This window comes from Numida meleagris, chromosome 5, assembly GCF_002078875.1.
Source record: "Numida meleagris isolate 19003 breed g44 Domestic line chromosome 5, NumMel1.0, whole genome shotgun sequence".
In the NCBI taxonomy this organism is placed as follows: domain Eukaryota; kingdom Metazoa; phylum Chordata; class Aves; order Galliformes; family Numididae; genus Numida; species Numida meleagris.
In genome coordinates this window covers 18,203,348-18,224,910 of record NC_034413.1, presented here as the reverse complement: position 1 = coordinate 18,224,910, position 21,563 = coordinate 18,203,348, and the positions used below count along the sequence as shown (strand labels likewise).

Below are 21,563 nucleotides of genomic sequence, written 5' to 3'. Positions count from 1 at the left end.
TTCAAGGCCAGACTGGACGTGGCTCTGGGCAGCCTGGTCTAGTGGTTGGCGACCCTGCACTTGGCAGGGGGGTTGAGACTTGATGATCTTTGAGGTCCTTTTCAACCCAAGCCATTCTATGATTCAAACGTGGAGACGTTATAGTGAAAATGAAATCAGACCGACCACCTTGTTACTTTTGAGTGTGTTTCACTGAGATTAACTCCTTCCCAATGCACTGTATATAGCAAGGCATTTAAGTTCAGAAGATTCCCGTCCACTTTGCCTAGTGAGAGAAATCAAATAAGGTTCCTCTTACTTATCGTAATTATGTTCCAGTAGGGGACAACGCTGAGAAGGAGGCACCTTGGTCCCTAGTGATGCACAAAAGCAGGGCTGCACTTCAGCCTCCAACTCCGCTCCCAAAAACAGGTATAAAGGTCTTGCAGCTATAGAGACGCATCATGCCCATGCTGGTATTTAAATACTAGAAAACATTCTTATTGAATAACTTGTTGCTATCTAGGATATCTGCTACATAGCAGTTGTTTTGGTTTTACAGAATGAGCGTGCCACAAAACCAAGGAACCATTTAATTGTGCTATTATACATAATTAGTCCTCTTTTCTCTGCTTTTCATTTAGATTGTTTGTAAAGGATTTTAATTTTGGCACTGTGCAGGAAATGAGGTATTCCTTTATGAAGCCTTCTACCTGAGTTCACTGTTGTGTATTTGCCACAGGATGTGATTGTTGCACTACAAATAGATGACAAAATTAGCTGTGGCTTATACTTCTCTTATAAAGCAGTTAATATATCGATCCTGACAGAACTTCATAGTGAGAATTTGAAGGAAACTACAGCCTGTTTTCTTCAATGCTTTCATAAATTCATATTAAACTGTCAAGCGCTGTTGCCACCCTGTTTCCTGGTCCCTGTTTCTGCCCCCTGACAAGTTTCCAGGCTCCCCTCACAGTAGGAGAACTGGCTCTTAGAAACAAGGCAGTGAACATGCTTGATGCAACAAGCCCATGGATTGCAGGAATTGGGTGGCTTGGCCAAATTCTGTCATCTCTAGCAAGAAAGGCTGCTGTGGGGCCTGCCTGACAGTTCAGATGGCACCGGCTGGCTTTATGTCAGACATCAGAAAATAACAGCCCATCACTGTTTCACACTATGCAGATAAATCAAAACCTTTTCAAGCTCTCTCGAAGCAATGCTCTTCTTGCAGAATGATGAGGGGGAGGAGATTTCCTCTGCAGTTAAGTGCAGTGAATCCATATGGACCTCTTCGGTGGCTGTAGCTGGCTGTGAGCAGTTCTGCTGACAGTCTCCCTGCTTAGGGAACCCCTGTGCACAGTGAGTGAGTGCTGAATTCAGGAAGCAGTCTGACCTGTCTTGTATCTTAAGGAATTTATTGACAAAAAAAGTTATGGGGCTGTGATTTTTGTCTTACCCTATCATGCCGAATCCCACTGTGATGATGGTTTATGTGTTTAGAAATATACTTGCCTGTGTACTTCTGGAATGTTTCTTCTAGGCCCACTGAGAAATGGACTTCATCACAGAAAAGGACTGCAGAAGAGAAATTCTGTTTGCTGGCTTTCACAAGAATGGATGGTCGGTGAATAAAGGAATACAGATGAGATAAGGGCAGAAAGGTGCTAGACACCATCATCTAGTAGGTGGGCAAAGGGGATGTCTGCATCCAGCTGGCCTGGCAATGTCACCTATAACATGATAGCCCAGGGAAAATACACCTGTTTGTACCTTTGAGCCCCGTGGCCCTACAGCTGCAAATCCATGTAGTCAGGAATAATCTCTCTCCATGGAGAAGTGCTTGCTGTGAGTCGTTCATTCTTGAGGAGGGATCAGGGTCAGACAATACATTCCTTCACCATCTTACTGCAGCACCCATGAGATGTGGGACTACTTGCTGCTAGCTGGTGGCAGAACATTGTTACCCCTTGCTCTTGTTATGTCCAGTTTTGCCTGACAGTCCTGGTTTGCCTCAGGACAAGAAGGCACTGCAGGGCTCTAGGGAGTTCAAGTTGAGGAGCTCGGCCCCTGGCTTCCAAAGCAAACACTAGAACTTTACTCCCGCTTTCTACTCCTGCCTTTAATAATGAGTTAGCAAGGAGGAAGCTGGGGAAGCCGTGACCGGGATCGCTTTAAGAGCTTTAAGTCTCTCTCTCTCACTGAGAGCACGGGTTCCAGAGCTGCAACTCCCCCGAGACAGGGCTGCCAGCGCCACCTGGTGGCACCCTCAGCCCAATCCCGCACAGCTTTCCGCCCTTCGACGCTTCCCTGGAAGCCCAGACCACCCTCCGTTCCCAGAGCAGAGGCTCCGTCCGGCTGCGCCCACCGTGTGCCCGCTCCGGTGCCGTTCGCTTGGGCACCCGCTGCGGTTCCCGGCCGGAGCCCGCCTGTGCTGCAGGCGGCCTGAGGGGTCCAATTGAACCCCAGCCGCCTCCTCCTCCCTGCAGCTCTGGAGCTGTCTCCTGGCAGCCTCCTATTACCCCAGCCCCAGCGAGGTCTCTCATCTCGGTTAGGAGCAGGACCGTGTCACTGTAGGGCTGACGGTGGTTCTTACGGTGGTTGGTGCCACCCTCCCATATGTGTCACCAGCTGAGCTGGTATAAAACAGTGCACGCTCTCTGTGGATGCTGGTGATGCACCCTCTCCCAGGCAGCTGAGGCAGACCTGCTGTTTGATATTGACTGATTGCCTCTCTGCTAGCTCACAGCTCCAGCTGGGGCAGGCTACCTCCACAGCTCCAGCTGGTAAGCACTTCTGCTTCCAGTGAATAGCCATGAGTTCTTCTCACCTAAGCAACAGAACTGAGAGACACTTTCGATCCCCAGAGGAGCATGAGCTGGAGGCTATGGGGAAGAAAGCTTGGGATAATCCTGTCTACAATGGTTCTCCCTCTACCTCCTTAAAGATTCGAGCCATCTACAACCCCAAATCCATTCTGGAGAATTCGTATGAGAGCTTTGAAGAGGTGAGGGATCCAATGCCTTACCAGGAGGAACAGAACAAAACTATGGAGGGGAAGACAAGTCCTTTCCTCAAGTGCTGCTTCTACATCTTCAGAGGCATCCGAGGTAAAGCTCTGACATCTCAGTAGATAGGATTTGCTAGCCCTTGGGAAAAGCAATAATACTTGGGAGGGAAGTGTGGGGCTGCAGAAGGTAGCAGCTGTGTAATACCTGTATAGTGCAGGAGCATGCTTGGTATAGACTGGTGTTACTCTGGACATCATCTTTAGCAGACCTGAAAGGAGCATCCTCATTGTGAGTACCTTGCTGTACTTCCAGTGTCTGTCCAGTTAGTTTTGCTGCAAGGCGGGAGGTATGGACAGATTTAGTGATGTGCTTGCGGTGACAGTCCTAATGCTGTAAAAACAAGGCAGACAAGTCAATAAAATGTATTTCTCAGGGAAATTATTATTTTCTTGCCAATGTGTCTTTTCTTCCTGACTTGTTCTCATTGGGAGCTCTCTTTCCTGGTCTTGTAAGGACCTGTCTCAGAGCTGTTCCCTCTAAAAGCACATGTGAGTGAACAACAGTACTGCCTGGTCCTAAATTGCATGGCTCCTCTGTGATCTTTGTTTTCTTAGTTGTCCTTACACGTACAGTCTAGCATTGTTAATTGGCAAAGAAGCCAGAGCAGAGGCTTATAGAAATCTCTGACTAGCCAAGGAGCAATGCTGGCTGGGGTTGGTGGGCAAAGGAAAAAGAAAAAATAAATCCATACTTTAACAGCAAAATTCAGTTTTTGAAAATGGGGAGTGCAAATGTCCTGATCTGTATTTTCACTACAGCATTCCCTTCTTTTTTGGCAGTTGCAGCAGTGTTTCCTGCTAGCAAGAGTGGTAAAGAGTAGGGTTGTGGGATAGACCAGAGCTGGGCAGGTGAGCTCCAAAGGTCAGGACAGACAGCAGAAAAGACTCAGTGGGCCTCACAGAGGTATCTCTTTTCTCAACATGTAGATGCTATGGGTGTCCTGCCTCATGGGGGACGGGGAGAGGGAGAGGGGGAAGAAGAAAAAACCCCGAAATATTGTGGTATAGTCGTATCTAGAGATGAAGGGTGTCATTTAAGTGACCTGAACAGATTGAGCGTGAGGGGCTTGTTGCCAAGGACAAAGTTCTGGCCCTCTAAACACCTTTGGTTGCACTGCTCACATCTTCTTGTCTTTCATTGCTTCTTAGACAAAAAATGAGAATAAGATTGAAATCATCAGGAGTCCAGTGACTACAGTGAACCTTGTGCCCTTCTCTGAGTAGCTGGTCTTTTCTTTATACTGACTCAGTCTTACTGTTGTCACTTTCAGTAATGTCTCTGCCCTGTTGTTTCCCACAGTTTTGTTTTGTTTTATTTTTCTTTCCATTGTGGAAGTTCTCGTAGACCACATGCTGCTCTCTTGCAGTAGAATAAATCCACATTTTCTGTAGGCTCTCATTTCTACTGTGAGTCTTGGTATGGCCAGAGCAGTTTGTGCAAGAGTGAGTGTGGGTGCTGAGACAGTCATTATGGCATCTGAAAGTGCAAAAAGCTCTCTACTTTGTTGAGATGCCAAAGAGCTATCAACAGGATGGAGGTGAATGTTCACAAGCCGCTATAGAACTTCTGCTTGCTCCAAAGCAAAGAGCCTGACTCCTTCCTCTGCCAGAGATGACTTCAGATGTGCGGCCTTTGATCCTGGCTTGCAGGAAGATGGTTGTTGTGCACCGCTGGGGATGAATACCAGGGCTGAGCTCTCTAGGAGGTGCTGAAATCACAGAGTCTGTGGGTACTATTGATGCAGATTCTATCACCAGGCTTTCAAGTGGAAGTTCTGCCTTTTAACTGCAAAGGAAAGTTTCTGAAATCACAGCAAAAAGCCATTACAGCAAGAACAAGCAAACACATTAATGGCGTTAGGCGGTTCATCAAAACCGAAATATTGAAGCTTCTTTAAAAGGAAGTGTTCCTGTCTTTATGATCATTCCAAATGACACTTAATGAGTTCCTTTAGCTATGTGAAGAAATCAGAACATTAGCTGGTATAAATTGGCGCATTTTATTGAAGTCAGTAGAATTCCATTGATAGACATCCTGAAGGCTATTTGGCTCTATATTTTTATGCTGAAAATATTGAGTTAGGCTATTTGATTGAGTCTTATGGCATACCAGAAGTCTGCAAGTTTGTGAGCATGCAAGGGACAAATATTTCAAGCTTGGCAGTTCGTTGTACACTAAAAAGAACTAATAGCTGCAAAGCTAACTTCAGATGCAATTCTTTATGGTCTTTACTAGGAGGTAAGATGCTGGCACATGCGTGACTGAGATGAAATTACGACGTTCCTAGAGAACTTATGAGAAAGACTGAATTTCTGCAAAAAGTAAGCTGAAAAACAGGCAGGAAAAGATAAGTCCATGTTGAATTCAGGCATAAAACCGAAGAGGGATTTAGCAAAACAAAAAAAGTCAATTGTCAGCTTTGGCCTGCCTCAAATATTTTCTTCACACTAAAGTTTTTCATTTTAGGCGATATTTAACATGTTTTAGTCAAGTTGTGAGATGAAACATTGTTCTGTTTTTGGAAAGCGACAAAAATCCAGCAGCTCAGAAAAGCATTCTTTGGAAATAGGGCTCCTCACGTAGCCTTTGAGAATGAACCATCAAAGCTCTCCATTTTTTTCCTTATACCCTACAGGTCTGTGGGGCACCACACTAACTGAGAACACAGCTGAAAACAGAGAACTTTACGTGAAGACCACTCTGCGAGAGCTCCTGGTCTACATTGTGTTCTTGGTGGACATCTGTCTGCGTAAGTAACTATCATATCTCATTGGTGTGCAACACATGGGGAAGAATGTGAGGCTTTATTATTAGATTTCCTCATCCTTCTGTAGGTGTTAAATTTATTGTATGTACACTCCTGCAGTGTGTGAGTGTGTTGTTAACCCACAGAATAGATGCTGTACGCACAAGTGAAAAAGCTGAAAATTACTCGGGACTGGTTAAACCTGCTAGGTTTAAGCAGTGCTTCCCAAACTGCGTTATCATTTCCAGCTGTTGATGTCACAGTCTGGGAAGAATTGGTGCAGGGTTTTTCTTAGTTTTACAGCAAATGTTCAAGCCTAAGACAGCAGCTCTAGAAACTTCTTCGGATCAGAGACACAGGGTTCTGAGAGATTTTCCTGTCTGTGACTGGCGGGGTTGCTGAGGTGATAATGCAGATGGCAGCTCATGTTGTTCTTGGGTGGATTTAGCGCAGCCCTGTACTGAATGCTAATGGTCTTTGTGTGGTTAGAACAATGTCTGTCTGTTTTTTTGGGAAGCTTCATTCGTTATCACAAATTAGCACCTGTGGCGTGGAACAGTGAAAAGGATTATATTTCATGGACCTTATGGCAGGAGAGATAGACAGGCAGTGCCAATCTGAGTTACTATCACACTGACCCAGGGAGATAGTGCCTCCTAAAGAACTAGGACATGGACGCAGACGTACATGCAGTCGCACACTGATTCATCTAGAAGCATTGAACGTCAGCTGCTTTATTTTTATGGTACCATTTCAATAGCTGGACGTGTTCTTAGTGATCGCCATGATGAATGCTCTTCTGCAAGGAGGAGCCTTGGACCTCCCCAACTGGGGAGTTGAAGTATGTTCAGGGAAGTTTGTTTGAGGTTTCTTAGTAAATGAAAACTTACCTGGAGCTTTCCACTCAGGGTCATGGATAGTCTCTATACTTTCATAGCTTTAGATCAAAACAAAGTGCATCTCAAGAACTATGTTCTGAGAAAGATTTCTCTCAGAATTTTTTTCTGAGGAGAGAAAAAATGTTACCCAGAGTGCTAAGTTGTATCATCCAATGGTCTTTTCTGGCCTTTAAACACCTAAAATCTGTCAGTCTGATGGTTTAAATTCTGGAGCATGCAGCAAATCAAGTTGTAAATCCTTAAGCAAGCAGGAAGTAATGTGATTAGAGTTCCCAAGATCCATCACTTGCATCTTGCTCAGCTTACTTACAATAGAATAAGCTGCACAGAAAGTGAATATATCTGTGCGTATATATATATGGCTCCAATACTCAGGTGTAAAGGAGGGCCCTCCTCTTGTCTCTTCTTCTAGTGACATATGGTATGACAAGCTCCAATGCCTATTACTACACTAAAGTGATGTCTGAGCTATTCCTGCAGACCTCTTCAGACAACCGTATCTCCTTCCAGTCCGTCGGCAGCATGACTGACTTCTGGGTGGTGAGTACACATGGCCTGGCATGGTAAGCCAAGGAAATCTCAGCTAGGCTGGAATATTCACTTCCCCCTGAACGTGCTACGTAACGCTTTCAGCAAGGTATTCTACTGCTTGCTAATTACTAGCAGTAGTTTACAGTATCACATGCATGTGAACTATCCACTGATTTGAAATATATTATATTCCTCTGAACACTGTGGCCAGAATATTGGCTAGACTGAGCATTGCTTGTGTCCACAAGAGTCTATTCCCCCAGGAACTTACCAGCTAAAGGAGCAGTGCATGTCAAAAAGAAATTGCTGCACTGTGGTACTTCTTGCACAAGTAGGGAGTTCAGGCCCAGATAGTCCAAGTGATCTATTCCAGGTTTTCTTGTGTCAGAAATGGCTTTGAATCCTACAGTCTGATGTCTTCATGTTTGTCTCTTAGTAATAATCTTATCTCCATTATCATGAGTAACTGTGGGAACAACATAGTTAACCTGCCTGTGATTTATGCCTGGGCTGGTCTGAACTGTAGATTCTTTATGAAGAAGCTGAATTAAAATTTGCACTGACTTTTATGAAAGAAAATAAAGATGGAGAAAGATGTTTGGGATCTAGCATGTTTTTATCTAAGATCTGGAGAAGGAATGATATGGGACCGCAGTGAACGTTGTTGAGATATTGCAGCCACTTATCTCTGACAGTCAGTCAGAAATTCATTGTCAGCTATCTTTGTCTTTCTCTGATGAATTAAAATAGGACAATGAACTGTGGCACTATTGCTTTCCCCCAGTGTTTCCAGGGAGCTGGCCCACCCTGTCTTTGTAATTCACACCTTAGGCCAGCACAATTCCTCAAAACTTGTGTTCACTGAAGAGGAGGAGACAAAGAGACTTGCAAAGCCCTTGTCTCTTCATTAGCACAAGGTGCAGCAAGCATGTTACAGGTCTGTGAAGAGCCAACAAAGCGTCCTGCTGCTCAGTTTCCCTCTTCTGTCCTGCAGCTCCACCCAGCCCTATATGTGTGCTCTCCTTCTTAGCATATATTCAATGCAAGTTGGATACTTGTTCTACTACTTCCCACTCTGGGGATTAGAGCAGCATGGGTCAGGTCTTATCATCTCAAGTCCAGGTCGAGAAAATTCCTCTCTCTCTTCTCCTTCTTATGCAGTATGCACAAGGTCCTCTTCTGGATAATCTTTACTGGACAAAGTGGTACAACAATGAGTCCCTAGCAGTGCACAGCACTCAGTCATACATCTATTATGAGAACTTGTTGCTGGGTGTCCCACGCATACGACAGCTGAAGGTGAAGAACAATTCCTGTGTGGTCCATGATGACTTCAAAGAGGAGATCTCAGGCTGCTATGACGTATACTCAGAAGACAAAGAGGAAAAAGTCTCCTTTGGACTCATCAATGGAACAGCGTAAGTACATATTCTGCTGTTCAGAATTAAAAAGTCTGTGATTTCTATTTTTATTTTTTTATTGACTGAAATTATTCCCTTCTAGTTAAAATAGGATCTGCTGAGATGCTGAATTCCCCTTGCAGTTAAAGAATTAGGTAGACATTTTGTCTGTTTTTAAGGGAGTGTACCTCTTTCATCTTGAAAACTTTTTGCAAGATTTTCCCAGCCTTTTTTTTTTTTTTTAAGATATCTGAATCATTTTCTTAAGACCCAGCCCTCCTAATTTCTACACTGAAATGGAATGTAGAACATAAAACCACCCTCACTCTTACATGTTTTTTTTTTTTCCTGGTGATTCATGCAATTTAATGTGGATTTTCCTCTATAATACTGTGAAGCAGCTGCGGTTTAATAACTCCTTGCTTGCAGCTTGAGTTATTATCTGTGAAAGAGAAGCTATTGTTCATAAAGTTGTGCAGGTGTCCTCTAAGCAGAGGGCTGTGTGCCATAGGGTAGAAGGCAATAGGGGAGATCCTGTGAGTAACCTCCAAGCAAACAAAGTAGCATAGTCAATGATCCTGCAGAATTTTCACTCCATAATATAGTAAGTTGTGTTGTGTCACTACTGAAAGTCATTAGGTCAGTAATCTATCAGCAGTGAAGAACTGATGTAGGCTCAGATTTGGAATAGGAGTTAAGTGCTAACTCTTTGATTAACTGCTCTATAATTTGAAGAAATTGTTTAATTTCTCCTGGCTGCAAGGTCATATCCCAGGCTGTGGATGGTGAGTGATGCCTTTGCTCATAGCTTGTCTGTTGCAGGTGGAGGTACCATTCTGAGGAAGAGCTGGGTGGCTCGTCTCACTGGGGAAGACTAACCAGTTACAGTGGGGGAGGATACTATGTAGACCTCAAGTTGACCAGAGAAGAGAGTGCTGAAGCCCTGCAAGTCTTGAAGGAGAAATTATGGTTGGATCGTGGAACTCGAGTTGTCTTCATTGATTTCTCAGTGTATAATGCAAATATCAATCTATTCTGTGTTCTGAGGTAGGGTGAGTCCCACTGGAAGTTTCACTGCCTCTTGCTTTTTTCTTGATGCTGCAGTGTCTTAAAATGCAAAAATAACCTGGCCCACCATGGGTTGTAGGACTGAATGGCATCAGTAGATGTTGTGTGGATTAGACTTGGTCTTCCTGACACTACTAGTCACACTACTCGACTTTCCATCCTTTCCTATCATGAGTAGTGAAGCATCAGAAAAAAAGAATGCATAGACACATGCACAACTCTTCCACTTATGGTGTGGTGGATATCTCATTCTCAAGTTTGATACCTCCATTTCCCCTTTTGTGATTATCAGTGTTTTCTTTTCCCCTTGAAGGTTAGTGGTTGAGTTTCCAGCCACTGGTGGTGCCATTCCCTCCTGGCAAATCCGGACAGTCAAGCTTATACGATACGTCAGTGCATGGGATTTCTTCATTGTTGCCTGTGAAATTGTTTTCTGTATCTTCATCTTCTACTATGTGGTGGAGGAGATTTTGGAGTTGCGTATCCACAAACTTCAGTACTTTACCAGCATATGGAACATCTTGGATGTGGTTGTTATTCTGGTGAGGACATTTGCACACTTTTTTTCTTTGGCTGAGAGGTATAAGAGACACAATTAGTGAAGGAAAGGGAAAACTCATCTAGATAAGAGCTGGCACATCTTTTGCTCTAATAGAAAAATGGACCAGCAAAGTAAATGGACAAATGTTCTTCTATCAGGTATTAGAAGCTTTCCTTAGTCATGCTTTAGAGGCTGTGAAGTAAGGGCATCATTTAGTGCATTACAGTCTTGTTTACATCTCCACTAGTAGATTTCAGTTATGAATTGTGATACTAAGGAATTCTGTGGACACTTTAACTTCTCCAGTCACTGCAAATCCTTTGTTTTTACAGCTCTCCCTCATTGCTATTGGGTTTCACATCTTCCGTACCATTGAGGTGAACAGACTGTTGGGGGAGCTGCTGAAACATCCTGAAACCTATGCGGACTTTGAGTTCCTAGCATTCTGGCAGACTCAGTACAATAACATGAATGCAGTCAACTTATTCTTTGCCTGGATCAAGGTATTGTAAGGGAAGTGCCAGGGCTCCAGACTCAGACCTCTTCCTCCTGAAGATTAATTCTTTCATCTATCTGAGTGAATGAGGCTAACAGCTATAAACAGGGAATTATTTCGCTAAATGACATAAGCTCCATTTTGTAGTTAATCCAGACAGCTTTTCACCTTACATTCTGTGTCCAGTTATGTGGAGACAAACAGGGAAATGAGCTTGAAAGTTGTGTGAAAGATTTTTTTACATGCTGAGTACAGTACAATTTTGCCCATCATGTACTATTTTCACGATGGCTACCCAATGACTGGAAATGACTTGTCTGTTGATAGGCATCTTGCATGTCAACTGAAGCATCCTGGTGTGATGGAAAGCCATTCTGTACTCAGAGATCCTCGCTATCAAGATGTTCGTCCTTATAGCAGTCCCTCTTTACATTTTCCTTTGACACGAGGAAGAAAATCATGTTTATCACCCCCATAGGAAAGTGGTAGCACGTCTGGGACAAACATCCTGAGCTCTAGGCCACTATTCCCCCAGCCTAGCTGTCTCCTCGGTGCTTTAGTACCATAGAGAACCTCTTGTCTTAGTAAGGATGTACATGAAGGGGAGAGAGACTGACCTAGCTGATGGTTTGACCTAACTTTGTCCCTATTTTTTTTTCTTGCAGATATTCAAGTATATTAGCTTTAACAAAACAATGACTCAGCTGTCCTCCACATTGGCACGTTGTGCCAAGGACATCCTGGGCTTTGCCATTATGTTCTTTATTGTCTTCTTTGCCTATGCCCAGTTGGGTTACCTTCTTTTTGGGACACAAGTGGAAAACTTCAGTACCTTTGTTAAATGCATGTAAGTGTATTGGTCATAACTAAGTTTTTATGATTACCAGCTGTTGTCTAAAGAATTTCAACTGCTTTCCAACCTATCCCCAATTGCAAATTTGAATGTCAGTTGGACACCTGTTATCTCTCGTACTAAAGCCACAATGGCTAAAAAGTTGCTCATAGTCTCACATCTGTAATGTCCTCATGGATAAAAACACAGTAAGAAAATGCAAGATAACAGATTTTTGATTATCTGGTGTTTATCAGCAGGGATGTGAGCAGTTGATGCTTTGAGACTCTTTGCAGCCCTTTGATTCAATAGCAATTCCAGCTTTTTCAGACTGACAGCTTAGGGAGCAGTTCTGTTTGTCTGTAAAACAGCTTTCACTTGATGTGGAGTTATTAGGTACAGCAAGAGCACTTGGCATGCACAGTAACTTACAATAATCCTGCAGAAAAGCATCATAACAGCTCAGCTGATAATGTACAGTGTAGTTACTGCCCTCCTCGTCACTCTGCCATCTTCCCATCTCCTGTGGGTCCACTGAGGTAATATAATGGTGCTGTCTGACTGCTGCTGAGACCTTAGCAGATTTCTGGTTTTATACAGCAGCAGGTGGCTTTTGGTCTACTTATGTTCAACTTCTCTTTAATTTTGGAGGTAGGAACTAAATAACTCAAAATAGGTGTTTTGAGGTAAGCCCAGTGTTATTTCTTTAATAAAGAAGAGGTCCAGATAGAAGCTCTGGTGCTTTGAAATTCTGTGGCTTCCAAATAGAGCCACTGATCTCATCATTTCAGTGTCTGCACAACAGCTGTTTAAAAACTTTTTCATTTTTTCTCAGATGGTGTATTTTAATATAAAGGAAGATTCAGTAAGAATATTATTTCTTGCTTCAGGGCTTCAGAAGGAAAGACTGGAAATAATGTATTTGTAAATATGATAGCTTTAAACACTGAAAAGGGAGAAAGTTAAACTGTTTGTTTATTAATTTGCTTGATATAAAACATTAAAAATAACGTTAGAAATATTCTATATATTAAATATAATAGAGTAATCGATATTTGTTAACTGCTCATAAAATACTTTCTTAATATTTTATATAGTTTATATTTATATCTGATTTTAATATCATGGCATATCTGCTTCAAAATAACAGGTCATTCTGAAAGTTGGTAGTCCTAATATGCTAATTTTAACACATTCAGCATGATGTTTCCTGAGTCATATAGTAGTCTAAAGAAGATGAAGTAGAAATTTTCAAAGCAAAAGAAATAAAAAATATTTATTATCAGAGGGAGACATTTCAACATCCCTGAATGGGAACAAATTAAATCAAAGAAGAGGAAGCAATACTATATTCCTCTTTCTTAGACCTGAAAAACATTCCCAACTCTCTCAATAAACCAAAGGAATCCGAAGTGGAGTTTTGGACTTCTCCGACAGGCTGCAGGATCTCAAGATTCTTTTCCCTGCACACCACTTACAGAAAGAAAGAGACATGCATGCCTCTCCCTTTTTCCCCCCCCTATTTCTTCTTCCGAATTGCAGGATGTCTGTCTGCCTGTGTCTATTTACCAGGGTCGTTTCAGTGGTCAGTTTCCAGAGAAGCCTCACAGACTGTGTCAGGACACCTTAGATGGGGGATGAACAGTGGATAGATGACCACTCGCAGAAGAGACTGTCAAGGAAGCAAGTTAAGACTGCCAATCTTGGACAGTCCTTCAACCCCTGTGCATTCGAGGGCAATATGTGGGAGATGTGTGGTATAGCAGTGGTTTTCAGCCTGTGCTCCATAGACCTCTGGCATCCAGATTCTGCTTTCAGGGAGACTATGAGAAGTGGTCCCTCTCTCAGGGACTTGAACCCTGCTTTGGCTTGTGCTTGTCACCATCTAGGCTGCAGGCAGGTTGAGGGTTCTTCTCAGGACTGTCTTTAGGAGGTAAGATAAATCTATGTGCCTATGTGTGACCTTGTGCTCTTCCTCTCCTTCAGCTTCACCCAATTTCGGATTATTCTTGGTGACTTTGACTACAATTCCATTGACAATGCCAACAGGGTCCTTGGGCCTGTTTATTTCGTCACCTACGTGTTCTTTGTTTTCTTTGTGCTCCTGGTAAGCAAGAAAGGCCTCCTTGCCTCTGTGCTGACAGCAATGTTTGAGAGACCCCTCAATCCCCCCTCCTGTGACTTCCTAGGTAATGCATGCAGAGGGATGTTCGTTAAGTACTATCAGGAATCTGAACGTAGCTTAAGATATTGCAGGAGAGGCTACTAGAGATGGTGTCTGAGCTGGGAACAAATGTACCTTAGGCCACTGCTTTAGCTATTAGCTTTTCTCCTCAGTCCTTCCTTTTGCCCACTTTAATTTGTCCAAGGTATGCCCCATGTGAGAACAGCTACTTGTTTAACTGAGCCCTGCAAATCTATGTTAGTATCTTTCTTTTTCACCTGCTAGAGTAGGCAAGGCAGTTCAGGCTAATTCAACTCTTTTCTTCCCCTTTCCCTAGAACATGTTTCTGGCCATCATCAATGACACCTACTCAGAAGTCAAGGAGGAACTTTCAAGCCAGAAGGATGAGCTGCAGCTCTCAGACATCCTGAAGCAGGTGATGAATAGCAAAAGCTATGCTACTTTCTAGCCAAATCCTGAAACATTTTCTTGGAGTTCCTGACCTGTGTTGAATTTACTACAGAAAAAGCTCCAGATCCACCTTACTGGTATGCACAATAGCAACAGAAGTCATAGTTCCCTTCTAGGATAGATCAAGTTCCCAGATTCTTTGGCAATGGGAAGACGAGAAAGCAAGACTTGAGGGAATCCTGTTGCTTAAGCATGCCAGTAATGCTTCTCAATGACTTTTCTTCCCTGGACAATATGTATACAGAAAGCTCCTTCAGTCCTTTATTTGATGCACTTTGATCAATAGCAAATGAAGTGACAGGTTCTTTTTTGCTGACCTGAGCATTTTACAGTGGTGTGAATCTGGTGGATTACATCTGGATTTCCCATGGGCAAATTCCAGAAAAGGTCCTGAAAGTTCACTACTGTCTATGCTATAGGACCAGTATTCTGCGAAGAATGGTATTGTCTCAAATATCTTAAGCAGCTAATGGAGCTCAGGTAAAGGGAGACTTTGGAGGAGAAAAGCAGATGCGAGGTTTTTCATGGAGACTTTGGATACTGTGTTGGTGCTGCTTTAAAGAAGTTACCCTAGTTTAGAAATGAGACACAATCGGTAGCATTGTATCTGTGTTTCTGTAAACCTTAAGATCCTGTATTAATCAGCATCTGCTCACCCATATTGCATTGTCCACTCTTTCTTATTTCTCACTCTTCTGCCTACGTGATTCCAAATCCATTTACACCTTTCTTAACAGAGCTACAACCGGACACTCATGAGGTTGAAGCTGAAAAAGGAACGGATTTCTGATGTGCAGAAAGCACTGCAGAATGGAACGAAAGAACTGGACTTTGAGGACTTCAAGAACAGCTTGAAGAAGTGAGTGAGTCAGCTTGGGGGATGTCTGTTTATCCCTTTCTCTCACTCACACTTGTAACTTAAACTTTGTGATGTTCAAGGCCTAGAGGGCAATTAAGTCAGATTAGGGCAATAAAAGATGCACAAAAAAAAATAGTTATCATATTTTCTCACATGTTTAATCTCATGATCTAAATGGAGTTGTGTTGTTGTCTCCTTCCCAGAAGGAATATTTAAGTCTGTCACTGGCAGGAGGCAGCAGTACGCTAATTTCAAGAGGTGCTCCTGAGCTGTTAGGGCTTTTGTAATTTGGTGCCTTGAGCTTTCCCTTTCTGTTCTTCCACAGGCTGGGCCATGCAGACCATGAGATCACAGCAGCCTTCTCCAGGTTTGACAAAGATGGCAACCTCATCCTTGATGAAGAGGAGCAACAACAGATGAAGCATGACCTAGAGGCAAAAAGGGTAAAAAAGGGCAAGGAATGAAAATCTGATTAGTAGAGATCACTCCAGAATGGCTTCAGGAGTTTTTGGATTTGTGGTATAAAACAAGCAGGCAATACAGCTCCAACTCTGTCTGAACAGCATCTGAGTACATGACCTACTTGTGAAGCTGTGTGTTATATTAACACTGAAGCTGACACAGAGTTAATATTCAACTTCTCAATAGTTTCTTTACTTATCTTCCAGGTTGCTCTGAATACAGAGATTGAAAATTTGGGGAAATCCTATGGTGGCAGCAACTTGGATGAGAATCTATCCTACATGGAAGCAAGGAATAACCATACCAATAAGGCCAGCTGGGTCTCCAAAGAAGAGTTACAAGTGTATGTTGGTGCTGGCAGGAGTAGTTTAATCTCTCTATAAACATGGGTCTGATCCCTGCTGCTTTTCTCCCTGAAGTAACTGTTTGCACTGGTGTTGAGCAGTTTCAGTAAGATCTGGTACCTCCTTATCTTTCGCACATGTGAACGAGCAGGTCAGGAAAGAATCAGGTCATTTCTTGTAATGCGTTTTGCTGCTTGTTTCTTCAAAAGATCAGGCTGAGAAATGTTGCATTCTACTTCTTGAATAACTTCTGCAACTGTTGGATGGCCACAGACAATATGTTGGCATGCTCCATGTCAGAAGGTAGCCTGGAAAACATAGCTAGGGAAAGTTGATACCTTTACAGAAGGTTCTGGGGAATAAATATCCTTGGTTTATAGGCTAACTGCCTGTCATCCTCCAGGTCTGGGAACAACACATGGCTGTATCTTCCACAGGAAGAGCATGGGATAAATCCAGCACAGAGAATCAGGAGATCCTGATTCTTCTTCTGAGTAACATTGAGCAATATGCAAAGGGCCATATTAAAGGAGATACAGATGCAGTATTAATAATGGGATTATATTGTGGCTCGACTATGATTGAAACTGGTTGGGATCCATCCTCAGCAGAATCACTGATTGAAGATGAGAACCCAGTGTGAGAGGGAGTTCTGTGTTCATTAAGTATGAATCCACATCTCTGAATGTGGGGTGTTCATTCCTGTTTGAGATCTGGCCTGTTGTCCATGAGATAACTCTTGCAAATCCTAGTGTTCATAACAAGAAAAAAGTTGCAAATGTTCTCTGTCTTCCCCAGTCTCCTGCAACGTGTGCTGCATCTGGAACAGTCCATACACAGCATTGGCTCCAAGATTGATGCAGTGGTAAGCAAGCTAGAAGTGCTGGAAAGAAACAAGCTGAAAAGGAAGGATCTGATGGGCAATCCACTGGATAACGGTAGGAAGGTGGGTAGCCTTCCACCATACATTTGAACTAGCTTCAAGGTTGGTGACCAACCGTGCTGTGTATATGGGCCTGTTACCACCTTTTCTTTTCAAATCCCCATTGATGCAAGACAAAAAAAAAAAAAAAAAAAAAAAAAAAAAAAAAAGGGCAGGGTCATCATTTTGCATGGTCAAACCTTTTCTGCTCAAGAGCAGTGGCACAGGATTCCTGTCAACATTCTTGTAAAGGGCAGAAAGGGATGGCATTCTTTTCATCTGTTTATTGCTTGAATCTATATTCATCAAAGCATTGCAACAGCGTATTACATCTCTAACAGATAGATGGACTTGTACTAGTTTCTAGAAGAATGTGGGAAATATTATTTAAGTATCATGGACAGCTTCTCTCTCTCCTGCAGTGTTGCTTGACTTGTGTTTCTAACAATGCAGGTCGCTCTTTCTTCTGGTTAACAGGAAGAAGAACCCAGACTGGAAGAGCTGCCTTCCCAGAGCTTAGACCAGCTGGAGAAAGAAGCAGCAGAAGTTTGGGGAGTGGAATGTGTACAGGGAAATAACCCAGGCTGCATCTCTTCTCAGAATGGGACCTGCCCAGTCTTGATCAGGTCAAGTGTTCCAGGGTCTCAGGCACCCCAGAACATCCAGTCACAGTCTGAGTGCTTCTAGCAAACAGCCCAGTGTTCCCAGTCTGGCTTCTGCAGTACTAAGTCACTGTCAGTTGTTTTCCCCACTGTTAGAATAGACAGAACAGCTGAACACAGGCACCACTGTTGCCAGAGACTGGTGATGTGAAAAATTAGGTATGTTCTTTTCCAGCATAGTGATGTGTGATGTCCCAGGCCTAGAACTTCTGGCCCCTGTGTCTCTGGACTAGGTAGAAATTTGGAACCAGGTATTTTATTAGGTTTCTGTCTCTGAACAGGACAACTCAAAGTGGTTTTTTTTCTGTATTTTCCCAAGATGTAAAGACCTCAGAGCTCTGGAAGCACTTGGATCCAGAAAGGGAAATTGCAAGCTCTTCCCCACAAACACATGCTTACTCTCACAGTTGTGAGGAAAAGTTGAGGTAATCATGTAAATAAAGTAGAATATAATCATTAGCATGAGACAGAAAGGAGAAAACAGTTGTGTCTACGTGGTTACCACCAACTTTGTTCTGTTGTAATTTGTATCCAGAACATTTTGGTAACCCTCTTTGGTTACCAAAGATTCAGGTGTTGGTTGGTTACCTTAGATTCAGATGTTGGGAAAAAATAGGAACCTCAGTCAAGATTATTAAAATGAGAGTTTACTCACAGTGTACTAGGAGGAGATCTGAAATTGAAGAAACAGCTGTTACTGATATTCTGAGGTCTGAATGTCAGAGAACAGACTTCAGAGTTTCTAACACTGCTGCTGACGTTAAAAAGATCTTTGTCTATTTCCACACTACTCAAGGTGCGTTTCATGATACTGGACAAAGCTAGTACCATATTTACAAAATTATGGCACTTCTAACTTTCATGAAAACAATTTTGCTTGCAGTTGTAGGTGCTGACACCATTTCAGATTAGGAATATTGTGAAAAATGTGATGTGAACATCAGCTTCTCAACCACATGCAAGATACATCTTTTACAGGCGTTTTTGACTTTGAAACTCCTATTTCCTTGTAGTTGGGCAGATTGCAGCTAATATAAGTCAGCACTGCATTTAATGAACGTGTTCTGATTTACACCTCTGGGGAAGCTGGCTTGTTGTCCTGTGCTCCAGCTCAGCAGTTTAATTTTGTATAGTTTATGTTAGTGGTTGGTTGGATTTGGATGATCTTAGAGATCTTTTCCAACCTTGGTGATTCTATGATTTTATTGCAATCCTAACAAGCGCACAAATAATTAATATCTTTGAGGAATGTTATCAAAAGATCTTGTAAAATCAGCAGGGGTGAAAATTTACTTCTTCTTCGCCCTATTTTCCACTTTTTTTTTTTTAATGTACCAGATCTGGAGGTTGGTGGCCCTGCCTGTGACAGGGGAGTTGGAACTTGATGATCCTGGGGTCCCTTTCAAGCTAAGCCATTCTATGATTCTGTGAATAGTAAGTTTCATCCTGGGGCTGCTGCAAAGTTTGTCTTAGAGATCACTTTATTCACTGCTGAAAGACAACTACTTATGGACTGAAAATGTCACTAGTGGAAAAATTTCAGGGCAGGACCACTGTAAAGGCATTTGAACTATCTTAATTGCTGATATTCTGTAATAGTTAACTACAAGTAGGTTCTGTAGGCCAATGGAAATGTGAGTTGTACCAGACCACTGCTAACAACTCAGATTGATGCTGCACTGTTTAGTGTGCTCTGTGAAAGACCTAGTGGGGATGTTGCACAGTGGCATTTTGTATTGCCACCCTTTCAAGAAGGATGTGTTGTTATGCTATGGGTAAAGCTTCCCTGGAAATGTATGAGGGACCTCAGGATCAGCCCTTCCCCAGACAGGCCAGGCTCTAGAGCTGTCACAGCTACATAACAGTGCTGACAAACTGAAAAAGAGGGTTATTCAGCTGCAAATTCCCAGTGGGAGCTGTGAGACTGTGTCAGACAGACCACAGGGAACTTGGACTTCAGCTAGGATCTATAGGGTCTCCCAGCTCTTTCCATCAGCTGCTTCTGCTGCTGGGGACAAGACCATGGTTCTTGACTCACAGTTTTATTGAATTCAGAATTGAGCAAGAGCTCAATTAAGCACGAGCTCTTTGCCTTTAGCTTTTCCAGCTGAACTCAGAACAATGATGTTGCTTATTTCCTTCTACTCTCAGCATCGAAACCATTATCTTATGCAGGAGAAAACTGCTTATATCAGGGACCTGAGAACTTAATTAAAATTTTCATAAAAAATCCATGTGCTAAATTATAATCCAGAAAAGGAACTATGTGCTTCTAGCAGACTCGAATGGCATGCACAGCCCCTTACCAATGCGAGAACTGAAATGTGTTAGTGACTGCAGATGGAAATGGTTAACGCTCTGTATGTCAAGAAGTACATAAGAAAGTTCTTCGTTAAAATTGTTTGGAAAGGCCCTGTCTGAGATCCTGGCTCAACAGCAGACCATGGTTACTGAGGCTTAACTGCAAAAACAAAACTGCAAGCCTTTTTATAGAGGGGAGAGATGGTGAAAGATGTGTTGCTGGCTGGGGCCACAACTGCTGTGGGGCCAACAGGATCCTGAACCTAGGTGCTGCCAGGAGCAGGAGGGTGAGGCCTTGCTTTATAAAGCCTTACATCTCACACAAGGAGAGTATTGCTTTGTTCTGCTCTGTGGAAAAGGTGGCGTGAGCCCTCCTTGTTCGCACTGTTCCTGTTCCCCTCCTGCACCTCACCCACTGAGGGAGGGATGCTGTAACCACTGCAGAGCAGCATATAGCCCTGCTGTCACTGCATGCCAGGAGCCAGCCTCTGCCCTACCATCCTTCCTGCACAGACCCCCTGCATGAGGGAAGGCAGGAGAGGCAAAAGGACAGTGGTGCAGCAGCTGTGCTCAGAACCACACAGTAGGGACGATCAGCCACAGGCAGGTCATAGGTAACACAGGCTGCTATTCAGGGCTGTAGGTTACCGGAGGAGCAAAGTGGTCACGTTTCATGGCTGGGTTTGTTCATGCCTGAACCCTGGCAGGCTATCTTTCCCCTCTAAAGGGTGAGCATAGAGTCTCCGCACTCTGCTGAGAAGCTTTTGCTCAGCTCTGGCTGGGATCAAGTAAGAAACACAGGCTGCAGTGGTCTCCTGGGTCTCAGCGAGAGGTCCTTCCCCTCTCACCCAGTGTTTTGTCAGAAAGACCACTCCCTATACCACATGCTGTGATTTCAGTTGTGCCAGTATCACCGAGTGTAAAATAACTTCTGTCACCAGTAATGCCTATGTCTGCATTGTCTTCTCTCTTACTTGTACTTCTACATGCAACTGTCTTGTCTGTACTGTGACATGCTGTCATGTAAACAATGTGCCCTAGAGTTAGCAAGGCAATTATTTGTCTCCAGCAATTGCTCATGTATAATACTCAATTGTGTGCTCAAGCTGGTTGAGAAACAACATAAATACACTGAACGGTAAATTTATGCAAGGTGCTATTTTCAGATGAATGTTGTAAGGCATCCTAGCAGCAACTGGTGTTACTTAGATAATATGTGTCTCATGGGGAAAGTAAAGTGCTTTTTCCTCGACAGTGGGAGCAGAGCTCTATTTTGTTCCAATTTGGACACTGGCTGCAATTCTGACAGGGAGCCCCTGCCTTGAAGAAAATTGTTGTGCTCTGGGGTGGTTAAAGAGCTCACTAGACAGCTGGGGGAGAAAGCAGTGTCACAGCCGTAGTGCGAAAGCACTTGCGTGGCATGGGGAGACTCAGAGCCTTGCACTGGGAGTGGCGTGGTACAGGTGTCTGAAACTGGGCTCAGGCCACCTGCAAGAGGCAGCCCCATCCAGCATGGGCTGGGAGCATGGAAATCTCCTGCAGTGTCTTCTCAGCGTGTCTCAGGCTGTGAGTGCCTCACCAGTGGATGGGTCTGACCTGGCACATTTAAATCCTCCAAACCTGATAAATACAGCCAAACTTCTGGAGACACTTAATGACACATGTTCAGTGTTCTGGCAGATGTCAGAACCACAACCAGCCCTTAATACCTGAAAACTGTCCTCTGCTGTTCTCAGAGAAGGTCAGTAGCAAGCACCTGTTTATTTTACTGAGGACAAACTCAGAAAAATACTTTCACTATGGCAAAAAGAAGCAGAA

At 43.3% G+C, this 21,563-nt stretch overlaps 1 protein-coding gene across 1 annotated transcript; it reads left to right on the top strand.

Annotated features, from left to right (window-relative positions):
- PKD2L1 (polycystin 2 like 1, transient receptor potential cation channel) lies at nt 1,524-20,997 on the top strand. Its single transcript, XM_021400253.1, has 15 exons — nt 1,524-3,086; nt 5,683-5,796; nt 7,105-7,232; nt 8,385-8,641; nt 9,446-9,670; nt 10,005-10,233; nt 10,565-10,735; nt 11,394-11,575; nt 13,547-13,667; nt 14,062-14,160; nt 14,933-15,054; nt 15,380-15,497; nt 15,723-15,859; nt 16,659-16,806; nt 17,260-20,997. Exons 1-15 carry the CDS (start codon nt 2,792-2,794, stop codon nt 17,467-17,469), a joined length of 2,556 nt encoding a protein of 851 aa, XP_021255928.1. The 5' UTR covers nt 1,524-2,791; the 3' UTR covers nt 17,470-20,997.